General features: G+C 40.8%; 2 protein-coding genes across 4 annotated transcripts in view; both read right to left on the bottom strand.

Annotated features, from left to right (window-relative positions):
* acadsb (acyl-CoA dehydrogenase short/branched chain) overlaps window positions 1–18246 on the bottom strand; it is a 38792-nt gene that overhangs the window by 8104 nt on the left and 12442 nt on the right. Inside the window, exons 1-5 of one of the 3 annotated variants that reach the window (XM_084670791.1) lie at window positions 16838–16857; window positions 14872–15037; window positions 14098–14198; window positions 13806–14012; window positions 13510–13680 (exon numbers count right to left, since the gene is read on the bottom strand). In XM_084670791.1, coding sequence (XP_084526917.1) covers window positions 13510–13680; window positions 13806–14012; window positions 14098–14198; window positions 14872–14959 — 567 coding nt within the window. In that variant the 5' untranslated portion in view covers window positions 14960–15037; window positions 16838–16857. Of the gene's footprint in view, window positions 1–13509; window positions 13681–13805; window positions 14013–14097; window positions 14199–14871; window positions 15038–16837; window positions 16858–18246 lie in introns of those variants that run through there. The other 2 variants (XM_084670790.1, XM_084670792.1) reach the window with 2 other exon arrangements.
* LOC146260407 (uncharacterized) lies at window positions 6834–9803 on the bottom strand. The gene has a single exon (XM_084670401.1). The coding sequence runs from the start codon at window positions 9705–9707 to the stop codon at window positions 6834–6836; it is 2874 nt and encodes a 957-aa protein (XP_084526527.1). The 5' UTR covers window positions 9708–9803.

The raw sequence follows: 18246 nt of genomic DNA, 5'->3' as shown, positions 1-18246 counted from the left end.
AAAGCATTCAGATTAAATTCTGGTTTGTGATAATTACATTGTTTATTATATCTTTGACAACAAATAGGTGTGATTTGATAAAAAGAGGAATCTGAAACTATATAGGTCTTGAACTTAAGTTACAAGAAAGAAAAAAAATTGGGAGTGAAAGTAATGACTAACAGTTGATTTAGTCAAATAAGGGAACAAAGAAATATCGTAATTTCTGGACATAACTGATGTAGGAGTTGAAGATCAAATAATGATGTATTGTGTTGCTATAAATGTTTGCTCAGGAATGGATAAATACGGGAATGATCACCTCTACAAGGGCAGATATCAATTGTAAAGAACTTGTTTGCTCTACTAGAAGTAGGCTAGGCCAAATTCCTGAAAAGGTTGTCATCTGTAAATGTATACTTCACACTGATAAAATTGGTTTTATTTTTCTGGGAATGCTAAAGCAGTTGTGGCAGCAAAAGAGGCAGCCAAACAACATGTCTTAACATTAGGAAATGTGGATGTATGCAGCACGTGTCCCCAAAATGATGGGTTATGTACATTTATAGGAGAACTTGTGTTACTAAAGAATCTATTTTGTTATATGTGCTGATTTAAACCATGGTATAAATAAAGTCTCAAACAGGAGGGATGGAGATAACGAAAGAGTGTTCATAGCATATGGATTTACAAATTATTCAAGAAAAACGTTTTTAGCATACCCTATTTGAGAGAAGACATAATATGCATGAACTTTATTGAGCTAAAGAAATGTTGTGAAGATTCAGGAATGGGCCGACAACAAGTCAGTCACTTTCAACTGACCTCTGTGAGAATTAAATTTTAACTAGAGAAGGGTACAATTTCTGGGGAAATTGTAACATGTGCTTGCTTGAGTCGGTTGCAGGTGGGTCCGTTTTCCCTTCTAGTGATATTTTCAAGCATTTAGTCTACTCATATTGCATAATTCATTAAGAACCCCCTTTGAAACAAGCGAACCCCCTTTGAAACAAGCTACTGTAACAAAGTTGTCACTGTCAGGCAATATTTCAGATAGAATCGCAATTCAAACAGTCGTCTGCTAACTGAAAATATGCACCCCAAAACGTAAATAAGTTTGACATTAATTTAAGGGGACATGGCTAATTCAAAAGAAGTTTGCTAGAGGCAAGCTAGCTGCTGTTGCTAGCCACACTTCACTGATTGTTTGAAAGCGCCGGAAATGAGGACAGTACTACACACTGCCAGTGGGCAACCGAGGCTAACGTCAAAACAAGACGCGGTCTCACTCAAATTCCAAGTTTTACACAATCCACAAAAATATGCTGACCCACTGGCTGTCTTTGCAATCGCCATATCTTTAAAACACTGCACTTTAACACTTTAAATCCCTTTTGATGTAGAATTGACCGTGGTATGATTAAGAAAATACTCATCAGGCGCAGTTGCCGCGATCGTCCATGGAGGCTGACATGGCCCTCACGTAGCAAACAAATTAAAGTTTTTACAGCAACCTACATTAAAATCTCACCACCTGGGTGTCTTCACAATAGTCATATCATCATAACACTTCCCTCTTTCAGTTTTTTTTGTGTAAAATGTAACTATAAAATTACAAAAATACTACTATGACGCTTTCTAGCATGGATGCCGCCTAAAAGACTAGACGGCCTCACGGGCAACCCGCACTCACTCAAATTACAAAGACTTTCATGACCTAAATCAAGAATCCGAGATCGCAGTTCCACTCAAAATGGTTTTTCTCAACAAAGTCCAATGGTTGGGAATTTTTTGGGGTGGTATTTTTCACTCATAATCCAAGCTCCAACTTGCATGCTACAACGTCTCTATCGAGTTGTATCCATGCGTTGTTGTTAACGTATGCTGACGTAGTGACATAGGCTAGCACTGAGTGCCCTTCGTTGACAGAAGACGCTCTTTGCCACAAAAACGTTGTAACCTCCTAAACTGTGCAACGGAACGTAAATAAAAATATGCAACTCAATCAGAACCAAGACAAAACTTTTGACACCTATTGTCTATGTAGTACAAATATTGACTGAGGATTAGGGGTGGGAAAAGAATAATACTATGTGAGAGAACAAAAAGGTTGTGCCCTTGCCGAAGGCAAAGCACACCCAATTACTGTGTAGTCTATTTCATTTTGCAATTCACAGACAGGCGGGAGACTCTGTCCCAATCCAGTGAGTGGTCAGAGGACCTAAGATCAGGACACTGGATTGTGGTGACGGATTTGAAACGTAAAGTCCTGGAAATGACCCAAGGTGGATGGGGTCATTCCTGGCTAGTATCAGAGGTGATCAAGGAGATAACATGGTACACGTGAGTCATTGCAAAGCGTGCATTTGGTTTGATAGTGTACCAAATCAAAGAAATTTCGCGTGGAGCCTATAGTACAGTCCGTTGAGGTTGCCGTTTTAATCAACTATGCTACATTGTCTATGAGGAGATTACACAATCACCATGCACACACAATCATGGCGTTGTTCAGACAAATTGGACTTTGTGATAGAGAAACAATAGGAATTGTCTTGGGAAGGACATTCCGTTTTGTATGTTGAAAAACGTATGAACAATTGTAAATGGTGCTATGACTATGGATGTAATGACTTAACTGTTACAATGGTAACAATGCAAATGTTAAATAGATTCAGAAGTGAAGTTTTTATCTTGATATAAGTTAGAAACTTTTCTGTGCAATAAAGCTAAAGTACAAACACTCCTATCATGAATACGTTCTGCCAGTTACCTAATGATGTTCCAGTGGATTTTGTTATGTTCCAGGGCAGAAGTTTGAATGTTTTGAGAACAGTTATAGACTGTCGGAAGAGGTGATAACAATACGGTTTCATTTATGTGAATTGATGAAGTATTATTTGGGAGTTGCATTAAAGCTTAATGTTTGCTTTTGAGAAACCTGTTTGTACTACAGAAAGTTGATATTAATTTGACGAAAAAGACATTGAGAACATGTAATGAGATTTCAGGATGTGTGCCAAAGTTATGCGTCTTAGCAGCAGGCTGGAGAGAAATGTCTGTTGACCTAAGGTCCTGATTGCTCTGTGGGAGATCACCTTCGGGGAAGGATGAGCTACTTTTGCAATCTTTAAAATTGAGGTATGTTTGCAGGGGAGTACATCTGGAGTGATCTGGGGTGACTTAAGGGTTAAACGGGATTTTGTTTGGTTAAATGAGGTTTATGACTCCCTGACCAGAGGCCTGTTCCATAAAGGCCGCTCAAAAAAGCTGGACTTAAAGTCCCAAACCAGACTTGAATTAGTTTCATTAGTTAAGCAGGGCTAAAGTGGTTCCATAAAAGACCATTTCAGCTCACGCAATCCTACTAATTCAAGTAAGATTTAAGTTGTCAAGCTAATTGCACGTGAACCCTATTCTCAAACAGCCCGAAAGGTAAAACATGGATCATACAATCCACCACGGCAAAAGCAATGCACATGGCCATGTGACTTCTTCCAGAAAGAACGTTCCCTTTAAGCCGTGTACTATGACAGCTCCCTCATCCACTGCTTCATCAAAGTAAAATGACACGCCATGATTGACATGAACGATTTACTTTGTTGATTAAAAAACTGACACCCTCTACACACATCTAAATGGACTTTTTTGACATTGTTTTAAATAAATAGCCTACGATTAATCAATACATTACCCAGCAGCCTAACTTTTTAACATGGTTGTTGTGTCGGTAAAATGGAGGATAGATGTAGCCTATAGATTTAGGTTCATTTTGCAATTGTAGGCTACTGTTAACAATTATATCGCTATGATAATTATACTCTGATAATTTAGATTGAGATAGGCCTATGCCTGATGCCTAAACATTTGAAATCACAAACTACCATATAGCCATACATTTAACATGGCTATATTGTGTATCAAATCATTGTTCATCATTGTTTAATGCATAATTAAGGCTAAATGTAGTAGCCTATGTAGGCTATTTAAGTTGATTTTCTATAAATGTAGCCTACATATTGAACTGATGAGAATAAGAAAATTAGAATGTCCGTGGTAAATCCTCGTTTTCCCGTTGGGTCAGTGTTACAGGAACATCTGGTTAAGCAAGAACACGGTCTAAGCCTGAAAATTAGCTTGACCCGGACCAAGCTAGTTTCGAAGCATAAAAGTTACCATCGTAACTGAGTTCGAACTACGTTGAGCTAGCTTTATGGACCCGAATTAACTAGAAATGAGTCCGACTAACTGACATAAGTCTGGCTTATTCGGTAAACTCGCTTTATGGAACAGGCCTCTGGAGAGAAATGCTTATCACCAAACATGGAGAGGAAGAGCATAATCAGGGCCTGGTTTAGACTGTCTTAGAAGAACCTGACTGACAATTTACGGAATGGTTGATTGTTTTAGTACTGACCATGCATGCATCCAAGTATGCATGTTAGCATGAAGTATGCATGTTAGTATCCTGATAAGTTCTGTATTGATTTATTTGTTGCAATCTTTGTTTCTATTTGATTTTGTGTGGTTAAGAAGATCTGAGATGAAGTCCAGGTCTGCCGGTGAATGCATCAGGACGTGTGATGACCCAATATCATGGGTTTCCCTGTTGTGTCAAGTGAATTCACACTACTAGACTATAATGCTGTATAGTCGTATTTATTATTTATTTATTTTTTATTATAAATTATGTAGCGTGGTTTGCTCGTTTAAGATTAGTAATACTTAATTTCTAATAAAGTATAGTAGTTCTTGGGGGCACCACCTCTGATTCGTGAAAGGGACAGAGGAAACCTTGTTTAATAGTATCGAATAATAGCACTCGTAATAATCAGTCTAATCTTAAGTAGTAAATTCTATGAAAGTAGAGCAGATCATATAACGTGAGAGATAAGCGAGTATTATACACAATGATTTATTTAAGAGAATGTAATTATAGTGAACACATACCAGACAAGTTATGGGTTAGTTGGGATAAAGCAGTACAGTAGGCCTAAATTCTAATGAGAGCGCGCTACACAATGGTTGCGTAGAGCGCGTGTGGAGGGGAGGGGAGAAGTTGAGGAAGAGGTAGAGATAGGAAGAGGCTTGTATAGTAACAATGGACGATCAATGGAAACTGACCTAACGATGATTAAGTCAAATCATTTGTAGAATACAATCAAACATCAACAATTCAATCACAACATGCCAATATGTCACAAGTAAGAAATATTGCAAATCGCAGTTACTTTTGTCGGTTTGAAGAACGGAGTCAAATGGTTCGTTATGTCCAACGAACAGAATCGGAATCTCTCGTCAAAGTTCCGGGCGCTCAGTGAAGGTGCAGGTTAAGAGGAATAGGTTAGAGAGTGACGCGTTCACCCACAAGTTTATCCTACGAACAAGCGGGGGTGATTGTACGTTTGGGGGTTAAATACCCCAAAGAACAGGGGGTCATCCCTGTGAAGGTGACCTCTCTCATTGGTCAGTTACTTCCACCTGGGCGTTGTCCTGGGACCTGCCCAGAGGTGTGAAGTGGCTGATAGTTTTGAGTTCCATTATCTCAAATGTCCATGGAATGCTCAAACTTCAGAATATAACAATACAACGTTCATAACTGGTTTTGTTAGTATGATACAATTATTTTGATACCAAGATTGACTGATTTAACTATACCTGAAGGGAAGTTATAATCAAATATCAATTAACAACGTTCTAGGTAAATGAGACAAACACATTCTAACACATCGACTACTGTCCTTGAATTAGTGTCCATGAGCCATGTAGTCCTTTAGAAAATGTTTGTAAGTCCACACAAGTAAGTTCCTTCAAGTAATTCCTTTTGTTCTGACAATGTGAGACCATGGTCTCTGTTCCTGACCCCATGCTGGGTCAGGAATTTGAAGCTCCTACTCTGGGAGATAAGGACAAAAGGGGAAGGACCCTTCCCTTGTCGGGGGTAGGGGAAGGTGTGGATGGTACCATGCTTTGTCTGTGGACTCTCTGCTACATATCCCCCTGCTGGCAACGTCCGATGACTCGACGTCGTTGGGCTGTTGGCACGTAAGAAGAGCAGAGAAAAGACAAACACGACAGTACGATAGCATTTCTACTGGACACATTGGCATGAGTGGACTCTAAACAAGGCAGGAATCAATGGGGCTAACTTAGGTCCTATTAATAAGTTTCTCTAGGTTAAGGTCCTATGCCTAAAATTGAAAGGAAAGAAAGAGAAAAAGAAAGGAGAAAGAAATAAAAAAATAAAAATAGAAATAAAAAATAATAAAGTGGGAGTGGGCTTTGACTTCCTGGAGTCATAGTCGTATTTGTAAGGGGCCAGGGTAGTTTGCTCATGAGGCATTGTAGCATATTATTGTGGTCAGTCATGTTGGGTGTCTGGTACCGATTTATTTATTTTTGGTAAATTGGTGGAGCCATATTTGTCTTGTGACGGTATTTGGCTATTGTTTTGGTTTAAGGGAAGGTTAGTTTTGTGAACTTTGAGGCACTTGGGCAAGGCACCTGTTGTGCACTTGTTTCCTCAGCAGTTTGACAGGGTCAGGTTGCTGGTATAAAGCCAGGCCAGGGCTCTGTGCATGGCTTGTTGTCCGCGAGTAGTGGTGGTTTCTTCCGGGGTTTGTGCCACCTTGTCACCGCTGGGGTGCTTCTTCTGGGATGCTTATCGGCCATAGTAGGTCTTCCTACTTTCTGCGCTCTCATCCAGTTTGCATCATGTGACTTCTTTTGGACCTGTGACGCTTCTCGTCGTAGGTGGGTTTCTGCTGGTCGACAGTCATTGCGGAGTGCTGATTTTCCTCGAACTGTGTGTCTCGATGAGTGAGTGGCGTAGCTCTGGGGCGGTCTGGAGTGGCCATCTAGTCCATGGGTCGAGTCTCCTTCTGAGATATGTGGATCAGACGTAGGATGTCCCCCCCTTCAACTGTGAAGACTGTGTTGTGGACTTCAGGGTGAGGCAGTGGATAGGGCTTCTTGACGTTGGTCCACATCTGGTTTCGTTTGAAGTCAATGAGGGGTTCCAGTCTGTTGAGTAGATCGTGTCCAATCAGCAGTTTTTCGGTCTCAAGCGGAGAAACATGGACGGGGTGGATTAGGGACATTTCCCCTAATGTTAGCTTCAAGTAGAGTGTTTCTGTGACTGGAGCTTTGTTTTGGGTGAAGCCTGTGATGTTGAACTCACTATTTTCACTTGTAATCCATCTTCTGTTTGACCTGGCTATTCCTTTCAGCTGGGCGGCCAAGGTGGGTGCAATAAGGCAGATTTCTGCACCCGTGTCCAGCAATCCTTCGCAGGGTACTTCATTTTCAAGTGTGACGGGGACATAGCTTCGGTGAGCTCTTCCTTTTCTGGAGAGCTTACCCAGAAATGTGTGTAACTGTGGCGCTTGTTTGTGTGTTGTTTCTGGAGGTTGTCTTCTTGTGGGTTTGTGCTGTTTTTGGGTCCTCTTTCCTTTTTCCCATCCAATGAGGGGCACTTGAGGTGTGTTATTCGCGTTGGGGCCTTCTAGTAATGCCGATTTCGATTCTTCTTTCTGGTTTGCGCTTTCCATGTTCCTAACTAAGGCAGTTAGGGTTTTCTTTATGATTTCCATGTCCTTGTCACGTTTATCTTGTTTTTGTTGGTACTCTTGGCGTTTGTTTGAATAGTTTTGTGCCTGATGGGGGTGTTGTTTGTTGTCGTAGTTGTTATTGGGTTGTCTGTTGTAATTGCTTTGATATTGTTCGGGTGTTGTTGAGTGGTCTTGTGCATTATAGGAGTGTTGCGTGTAGGCAGGTCTGTGTTCGTAGGGTTTTTGGAGTTCTCTTCCTTCTAGTTGTAGGTGTGAATTTGATTCCACCACATAGACATTTGGTTCCTGAGGTCGGTTGTTGTTCGCCCAGGATTTATATGCCATGTCCCTTATTTGCAGAGCCGTCATGGTTTCCTGGTCCGCGAAGGTCATCATAAAGGGTCGTATGGCTTGGGAAAGGTTGTTTATAAACATTGATTTGAACATGGGAGTTTCTTCTCCTCCGGGTTGATTCTCTGTTGTAAAGAAAGCTTTCCGGAACCTCTCATAGAATATTTTGGGGTTTTCGTTAGTTTTTTGTCTTGTGTGCATGGCGGTAGTGCAGCCAGAGCTTTTAGTTTCTGAGTGCCACGCTTTGAGGGTACGGCAAGCCATGTCGTAGCTGTCGCGTTCTCCTTCTGGTTGCCTGTCAAGCAGGGCTCTGATTGAGCTGGAAGAAGTGTTTTTCAGTAGGTACAGCTTGTCCGCGTCTGTAGCTGTCGGCAGGCGTTTCAGATTATAGTTTAGTTGGTCCAGATACATTTCAATGCTCTGAGTGGGATTTTCTGGATCGAACTTTTCAATGTGCCTGCTTACTTTCGAGAGCAGATCAAGGGATACTGCCGGTTTTGATTCTTGCCACTTTCTTGGATTTTGCTGATGGGTTGAGCGTGAGTCTTCACCATCATCCCATCTGTCTGGGGCTATGCTGTCAAGGCCTTGTTCAGCTTGGAATTGATGCTCATATTCCTGGTCCTCGCGTCGTCTGCTCAGCCGGTCTGCATCTTCAAATCTCCGTCTCCTGCCGGTGTTCATATCATCTGTGGAATGGATTTTGGCATTCGCTGCATCTAGCTTTTGGGTGGTAGATATTAGTTTCCTATTTGTTTCATACCACTCGTCCTTTATTGTCTCACGGGCCGCTGTGATGTGTTTGAGATCATTGTCCAGGCGTTGGATCTTCGTTTGGAGAGTGTTGTTCTCTTGTTTTAAATCTTCGTATTGTGATATTCTTTCATTCGTTTCATTCAATACCCTAGCTGTGTTTGACAGTAGTGATTCTGTGTCGTCCTTGCTTTTCTGAACCCCCTGCATTTCGTCTTTCAGGTTTTCTAGTTCTTCAGCAAGTTCCTCGCTTTCCCGTTGCAGCGTCTCTCGTAGTTCTCGTTCCTTTTTTTCAGCCTTGAGGGCATCCTTGAGGGCTATTTTCCGTTGAGTTAGCTTTGTTTTAACTTTTTGCAGTTTTTCGACTAGGTTGCTGGTTTCCTGTTCCTCAGCTGTCAGTTTGAGGGCATCTTTGAAGGTTGAAACCTGATGCGTTAGCTGTGCTTTAGCTTTTTCGAGTTCTTCGACTAGGCCTCTGTTGTCCTGTTCCAGACGTTTTCGTTTGTCCTTTTCTTTTTCTTTCGCTTTGAGGGCATCTTTGAGGGTGCTATCTTGTTGCGTTAGCTGAGTCTTAGCGTCTTCTAGTTCTTCGGCTAGGCTGCTGGCTTCCTGTTCTATTTGTTCTCGTCGATCTTGTTCTGTTTCTCTTGCTTTGAGGGCCTCTTTGAGGATTATTTCCTGTTGTATCAGTTGTGTTTCCTGTTCCGTTAGCTGTGTGTTAGCACTCTCCAGTTCTCTAGCCAGGTCGCTTGCTTTTTGTTCCAATTGTTCTCGGCGCTGTCGTTCACTTTCTGTCGCTTTGAGAGCATCTTCTTGATCTCGAAGAGCTTGTGCCCATTGTGTTTTGACATCCGCAATTGATAACCTGAGTTGGGCAGCATAGTTGAGACCGAGGCTGGATAAGCATTTGATGGTTTGGGACTTGCTCAATGTTTGACCCACATTTTCTGCAACCACTTCCAGGGTTTTCCTGGCGATCTCCTCAAACGGTAGACCGGTCAGAGTTTCCACATATTTGGGGTTTTCTTTCTCTGATAGGTAGGCCATCAATTTCTCAGCTTCCGTGAGGTGAGACATGATTAGTTAACTAAGGATGTATTTGGCTAATTGAGGTTATTAGCACAATGCTATTGTGGTAAAGTTCTTAGGCACTTTAGTTTGTAGTGTTTTTTTTTTTTTTTTTTTTAAATAATAAAAAAAAAAAAATATAATAATAATTAAAAATATATAATATTACTTAAAATCAGAAATTAATATTCAAAGATTAGCAATCCAAAAGTGAAATTAATATTCAAATTAAAATTAATATTAAGGTTAACTGGCAGATCAAATCACAGATAATGAACCAAATTGCTGCTGCATCTTTGATGTAGCTTTAAATTGGGCAAGGCTTTACATTAATGTCGAATTGAATGTAAAACAGTGAAGCTTTTCCGAAAGCTAGGGTTTATCAATTTAAGAATTGTGTAACAATTTGTGGCAGTAGGCTGCGTTGTTTGGCTACTTCGAAACAAAAGTCCTTTTGGACTGCTCGCAGATATAGTGGGCAAACTAAAAATAATACACTTTACGTTTAATTATTATTTAGTGACTGTGTTAAAGTTGGTACTGATGAGGGGTAAATAGAATTACAGTTCAGGATGGTCAACAGCGCCGATATTCTGACAACTTTCCACTTTTAAGTGCGCGGAATGAAATCAAATTACAAGTTTTGCTGACGAAGCGTAACTATTTCCGGTTTAGCAAACAATAAAAGTCCTTAAATAAGCAGCGTCCACTGTCTCAATAATTATTTTACTGTTACTTTATTGATTCTAGAAAGTTGAGTGTTTACATTAATGTTGAATTACATGCAAAACAAAGTGAAGCTTTATTTAAAAAGCTATGTTAATCAATGGCCAATTGCTTAACAATATTGAAGCCTATAGCTTAGTAGAGAACTGCGAAGTGTCTTTCAACATAAAAGTCCTTTAGGACTAAACCGCATGTTTGTTTCTCGGAACAACTTATCAGTTTCAAAGTGAATTCGCTTAAGTCTCTTTCAAAATAAAAGTCCTGTAGGACTAAACCGCATGTCTGTTTCCTAACGAGACATGGAACAACTTAACAGTTGCAAGGTTAATTCGCTTAACCCAAAATAGTAAACACTACTAAGATACACCTTCAGAAGCGTGTATGGTACCAATATAAGTAGTGGTTACGACCCGTCAAAAGGTTCTTATGCCTTCTCTTGGAAGCGCTGCCTTCAAATTTACAAAATGAAATGAAACGGGACGCCGTGTCACTGCGCACGCGCGTACCTCCGCTCAATCCTAGCTCAAAGTTAGATAGCAACCACAAACATTCAGTTGTCACGACAAAGCCAAATCAATCAGTATTCAGTACACAGCGCAGTATTCAAACAGTGTTTAAAACTGTAGCTATTTGGGGAATAGTTAAATATAACGGAAGTTAATTTAACCAAAAGGGTGGGAGGGTGGGTTCTGTTTCAGACGGAAAATCTCAGTTATAAATCGCTCGTTTCAATCTGTTTCAAAGCCTCACACGGGGCACCAGTATGTAGCGTGGTTTGCTCGTTTAAGATTAGTAATACTTAATTTCTAATAAAGTATAGTAGTTCTTGGGGGCACCACCTCTGATTCGTGAAAGGGACAGAGGAAACCTTGTTTAATAGTATCGAATAATAGCACTCGTAATAATCAGTCTAATCTTAAGTAGTAAATTCTATGAAAGTAGAGCAGATCATATAACGTGAGAGATAAGCGAGTATTATACACAATGATTTATTTAAGAGAATGTAATTATAGTGAACACATACCAGACAAGTTATGGGTTAGTTGGGATAAAGCAGTACAGTAGGCCTAAATTCTAATGAGAGCGCGCTACACAATGGTTGCGTAGAGCGCGTGTGGAGGGGAGGGGAGAAGTTGAGGAAGAGGTAGAGATAGGAAGAGGCTTGTATAGTAACAATGGACGATCAATGGAAACTGACCTAACGATGATTAAGTCAAATCATTTGTAGAATACAATCAAACATCAACAATTCAATCACAACATGCCAATATGTCACAAGTAAGAAATATTGCAAATCGCAGTTACTTTTGTCGGTTTGAAGAACGGAGTCAAATGGTTCGTTATGTCCAACGAACAGAATCGGAATCTCTCGTCAAAGTTCCGGGCGCTCAGTGAAGGTGCAGGTTAAGAGGAATAGGTTAGAGAGTGACGCGTTCACCCACAAGTTTATCCTACGAACAAGCGGGGGTGATTGTACGTTTGGGGGTTAAATACCCCAAAGAACAGGGGGTCATCCCTGTGAAGGTGACCTCTCTCATTGGTCAGTTACTTCCACCTGGGCGTTGTCCTGGGACCTGCCCAGAGGTGTGAAGTGGCTGATAGTTTTGAGTTCCATTATCTCAAATGTCCATGGAATGCTCAAACTTCAGAATATAACAATACAACGTTCATAACTGGTTTTGTTAGTATGATACAATTATTTTGATACCAAGATTGACTGATTTAACTATACCTGAAGGGAAGTTATAATCAAACATCAATTAACAACGTTCTAGGTAAATGAGACAAACACATTCTAACACATCGACTACTGTCCTTGAATTAGTGTCCATGAGCCATGTAGTCCTTTAGAAAATGTTTGTAAGTCCACACAAGTAAGTTCCTTCAAGTAATTCCTTTTGTTCTGACAATGTGAGACCATGGTCTCTGTTCCTGACCCCATGCTGGGTCAGGAATTTGAAGCTCCTACTCTGGGAGATAAGGACAAAAGGGGAAGGACCCTTCCCTTGTCGGGGGTAGGGGAAGGTGTGGATGGTACCATGCTTTGTCTGTGGACTCTCTGCTACAATTACTTAGATCAGGGGTTCCCAATACTGGTCCTCGGGCTTCCCCGCCCTGCATGTTTTAGATGTTTCCCTGCTCCAACACACCAGATTCCAATGAATGGGTCGTTATCTAGTTATGCAGAAACCTGCTAATGACCATTCATTGGAATCAGGTGTGTTGGAACAAGGAAACATCTAAAACATGCAGGGCAGGGAGGCCCAAGGACCAGGATTGGAAACCCCTGACTTAGATTTTTATGTATTTCCGATTGTGAAGGTGTGGTTTTGGAATAACAGATTGTATTCAAGATAAACAGGAGGGAGATGTAAGAAAAGTTAAAGATGTAACTCTTATCCTGTATAAGAATGATACTTTGTTCAGCATTCCTGGTGTGCAAAGGGAGGCCTACCCCCAAATCGGAACTCTGGGTAAACATACAATACCCTTATCTTGGGGCTGAGGACTAAGAAGAGGGGGGTTTGTTTATTTAAAGGAGATACTGTTTGACAGAGCTAGAAGGAAGACTGAAGGCGGGGTGATCATTAGCTTGTCACCTAGTGGGGGTAGGGTTGTTGTTGTAAATGTCCATTGCAGGGGATGCACACACGTAAAAACGCACACATGCTCGCCAGGTCTATGCAAGGGAGCCAATGAAGGAAGAGCCATGGGACATTTGCATGCCTTTGTTTTAACCAGTGACTGTCAAGAGCGGTTCTGTTTAAATAGCACAACATGATAGTGGACAAACTTTGTAGCACAATGGCGTGTGATGCTTTTGTCTCCTTGTGGGCCGGCCGCAAGCAATATTGCATTCTTAACTTGTTCTCCGACTGACTGTGCAATGCTTGATAGATTAATATTTCTGACAAATACAATTTAGTCAATTTAGTGATATTCCCACAGTTGTGGTCTTGACCGGTCTAGAAATAGAGTCCTATTTGTCCAAGACCGAGTAAAAATGATCGAGACCTTCAATATGTGGTCTCACAACCAAGACTGGTCTCGGGTACTACAACACTGGTGAATAGGTTTAACTCACAGCTGAAGGGTTCACATTAGCCATGACCAAGAACACCCCTGCTTGCTCTGCATTGCTGATCCACATCTTAGAGCCATTGATGATGTAATAGTCCTTGTGTTTCTCAGCATGTGTCTTCAGGGCAAAGGCATCACTACCTGACTCAGCTTCAGAGAGACAAAAACTACCTACCTGTAGGACAAAGATTGAAGATCAGGACAAGAAAGTCAGACCCCAGTCCACAATTTTTGTGGGATATACAGTATGTGCAAGTTAATACAATGCATTGAAATAATAAATGAAAGGATATCCCTGACCATGTCTGTTGAGAGTCGGCTGAGGTACTGTTCTTTCTGGGCTGGGGTCCCCAGTTTGGCCACCAGAGTGTTAATGAGAGTGTTCTGGATGTCACACAGCACAGCCACAGAAGGGTCCACCTTAGCCAGTTCCTCAATTACCAGGATAGAAGAGAAGAAACTGGAGCCAGTGCCGCCATACTCTGGGTCTATCTCAATGCCCATCAGCTGTTAAGATCAATAGCAAACATATATTAATTCTTAATTTCAAATTTTGCGACACAGCAACAATAATCGTAATGAGGACACACACCCCTTGTTCAAATAATGAAGATATCACTTCATCATCCATTTTGGAGTTTTCATCCATTTTAGACACAAAAGGGGCAATACGCTCCTGGGCAAACTTCTTCACTGTAAAAAAAATAAATATATATTTGTACATATTTTTACATTAAAAGGACAGTAAAAAGAGTCCCTGACAGTAAAGAGATTTCTTTGGCTCAAGACTCAAACAGAATCCTAGATAGGGCTGGGCGATTATATTGAATATTAGCAATAATATTGCAATAACTCATTGTCAAATTGTACATTTGACAATGTACAATTTGCAAATATCATGAATATCGAACATCTTTTTTTTTTTTGCTGGTCCTTGTGTTTTAAGATCACCATCTGGCTCCTCTGTGTTTGTTCACACACACACACACAGACACCGTTTTTGCACATGCTCACTGAAAATTGCACAGGCACTCTTTGTCCTGTCAAATAAGGACCTCTGCATGAATTGTTCTATGTGAAGTTCATTTTTTTAAGTTGCAGGTACCATGTTATGGCAACTACTTAAATTTGCACTACACATTTTGTACTTTGTAACAATAGCTGTTCTATCTAAATAGTTTTTGTTGTTTTCTAATGGGGGCAAAAGAAAATCGCATTTTTTATTTTTTAAATGCAAATGCAAACATATTGAGATACACATCGAATATCGTAAAAATGGACAATATCGAGATATCTCCCAGCCCTAATCCTAGGTATAACCATTTCTGTTCTTCGGCATTCCCCACAAACATTTTTGTTCACTCACCAGCATCCCTCATCATTCCCTCTTCCTCAGAGAAAGTCTGGAGGGGAGGGTAGGAGACTCTCAGGCCAGCAGCTTGGTCTGAGGCCATCTCTGGTGCAGACCATGTGGACCTGTTCTGCAGCCATACCTGGCAAGTGCCCCATGGTTGGGAGACCCATCTACCAATCTGTAACCAAACAATGAGGCTAATTATAAAACAGCTAGTTGACAAGTTAGTAGTCTGTAATCCACAGACCTGGCTCTGAGAAGATGAATGTAGGAACTATTTTCCTTCTACCAAACTTCCGACATTAAACCGCACACAAGATCAGTGGATTGTCTTGAGTAAACAGGTCATGTTATCTGGACAGAGACATAGTTGTTGAGTTTTTACAATGGATTTTTGGGAACTCTGAGCCACTTCTGTGTGGTCTATTAAATACCGACTATTGCTGTTTCCCTGAAAGAATGTCAATATGTCAATTCAGAAATGGCATTGGTCACAAGTCTGAGGCTGGATTTAAACAGTAACAGTTTTGTCTCCCATCCTTAAACAACATTAGGCTGACTATGAACACAATGCAAATGGGTTGCTCAGGGCAATCTTTTGACATGGCAATATAAGAGATAATACTACACTACCACAAAGGCCCTAATCTATTCGAGACTGACTGGGTTTATGTACTGTTTTATTTCACAGTGCAGAAAACACCAACAGTCCTGAAATAAATCATGAAATAATTTAATGTGACAATAAATAATGACATATGGAAATAAACTAGAGAGGGTACAATTTCTGGGGAAATTGTAGGGTGTGCTTGGTTGCTTCAGATGCACGTGGGTCCTTTTTCCCTTCTAGTGATATTTTCAAGCATTTAGCCAACTCATATTGCATAATTCATTAAGAACAGCCTTTGAAACAAGGAACCCCCTTTGAAACAAGCTACTGTAACAACGTTGTCACTGGCAGTATTTCAGATGGAATTACGATTCAAATAGTACCGTCTGCTAACTGAAAATAAGCCCCCCAAAACGTAAATAAGTTTGATATTAATTTAGGGGGACATGGCTAATTCAAAAGCAGTTTGCTAGAGGCAAGCTAGCTGCCGTTGCTATCCACACTCCACTGATTGTTTGAAAGCGCAGGATATTAGAATGTTTCTTTTGTAAGGGATAATTAAGCAATAAGCCCCAAGAGGCCGTGGTCTGCTCTGATTTTAGAACAGGTAAGGGGAGTTGTTGGGCACGACGCGAAGCAGAGTTTTCGCCAGTTTTGTTTCGCCATGAAGGGGCTTATTTCCACGATAATGACCTGCGTTCTATAAATTATCCTGCTTATTACACGGCTACTTGCCAACAAAAATAATTTAACACAGTGTGTCTTTTTACAATGTATTTGTACCACTCGTATTGTTGATCAGCAGAGAAATAGTTCGCCAAAGACGTTGAACTTCATAGACTTTGAGCATTATTTAGGCTTCAAATCAGCTGACGTCGCTAAGCAACAGAGTACGCTGGGGTTGAAAAGTTACCGGACTACTTGCCGAGTGCTACGAAAGACGTGAATCCGAGGCAAAAAGGCCACTTCCCTTGACAGCGGTCAAATATGCATAGCAACGGTCAAATATGCATAGCAACGGTCAAATATGAGAAAATTATTCACCGCAGAACGTTGGGAAGCCCCATTCAAGTGAATGGAGCATTCTACAGCATTAAGAACAGCTGTGTAATAAGACATAATAAAGTTTAGCTATAGCTGTGGCATTGAAGACAGTACTGTAGCCTACTACACTGCCAATGGGCGAGCCAAGTCTGTGACTCTGTGGCTAACGTCAAAACAAGACGTAGTCTCACTCAAATTCCAAATTTTACACAAATAACAAACTATGCTGACCCGCTGGCTGTCTTTGCACTCGCCATATCTTTAAAACACTGCTGTCCATTTAGATGTAGAATTGACCCTGGTACGAAATCAGAAAATACTCACCAGTCGCAGATCGACAGTTGACAACACTGTTGTTGCTGCCGCAATTGTCAATGGAGGCTGACAGGCTCTCACGTAGCAAATAAATCAACGTTTTTACAGCAATTTATATTAAAATCTCACCACCTGTCTGTTTTCACAATAGTCATATTGTCATAACATTTTCCTCTCAGTTTTTTCGTGTAAAATTGAACTATAAAATTAGCTACAAAAAATACTACTATGACACTTTCTAGCATTGCTGCCGCATAAAAGACGAGGCGGTCTCAAAGGGCGACCTGCTGTTGGGAAAATTGAAGATGTAACTGTTATCCTGTAATAAGAATGATTCTGTGTTCAGCATTCCTTGTCAGCAGAGAACCCTCTCCCCACATGACCTATACATGACACTAGGCTTACGTAGACAAACTGATCGAGGTTGATCATTAGTATGCTAGAGGTGCGATAAATGTGTTAACCTTATCTGTGCTGAGTGAATCATATGGTCAAACCTAGGGTCAGAGAACTCTGTAAGTTTCCACGTGCACACGCACTCTGTCTCTGGGATCGATCATATTGACAGTTGATATGCAGGGGAGGAGACTTCTCAACAATAAATAGTCTTACTTGAAGACTTGTGAACCAGACAAACTTTGTAGCACAATGGCGTGTGATGTTTTTTTCTCCTTGTGGGCCGGCCGCAAGCAATAAAGCTTTCTTAAACTTGTTCACCGACTGACAGTGCAATGCTTGATAGATTAATATTTCTGACACCTGCACTCGCTCAAATTTCAAAGACTGTCACAATCTAAATCAAAAATGCGAGATTGCAGTTCCACTTGAAATCGCTTTCTCTACAAAGCCAAATGGTTGTGATTTTTTGGGGGTGGTATTTTTCTCTCGTAATCCAAGCTCCAATTTGCGAGCTAGAAAGTCTCTATCACGTTGTATCCATGCGTCGTTGCTAACGTGTGTTGACGTGGTGACGTAGCTAGCACAGGTTACCCTTCGTCGACAAAAGGCACTTTTGGCACTAAAATGTTGTAACCTCCTAAACTGTGGAACGTAAATCCAAATACAAGCAACGCAATTGAGACCAAGACAAACCTTTTGACATCGACGTTGTCTATGTAGTCCAAATATTGACTGAGCCTTAGGGGCGCGAAAATAAACAATAAGTAGAAAAGGCTGTTCCTGCGAAACAGCAGTGAGAATGCTGAAAACCTGAATGGGGATAGCTGACCATGCTAAAAAAGCTGAACATTTTGTAGAAAGTTATAAGCTGAAGCTTCAAAGCACCCGAAAGGTATTTTAAATAGGGGCTGGACAAAGGCATAAAACTACAAAAAAGAGAAGAATAATTCAAAAGAGAAAAAATTCAGAAGAATTTGAAAATTTAGTAGAAAGTCATTTGCTCAGGTTTCAAAAGGCCT

Source organism: Hypomesus nipponensis, chromosome 13 (genome assembly GCF_054491055.1).
Source record: "Hypomesus nipponensis isolate SF chromosome 13, ASM5449105v1, whole genome shotgun sequence".
NCBI classification, from domain to species: Eukaryota; Metazoa; Chordata; class Actinopteri; order Osmeriformes; family Osmeridae; genus Hypomesus; species Hypomesus nipponensis.
The sequence above is the reverse complement of the archived record's forward strand: the minus strand, read 5'-3'. Positions and strand labels throughout refer to the sequence as shown.

Excerpts from the sequence above, each read along its gene's own strand:
- LOC146260407 (XM_084670401.1), bottom strand. The coding sequence starts at position 9,707 with ATGTCTCACCTCACGGAAGCTGAGAAATTGATGGCCTACCTATCAGAG.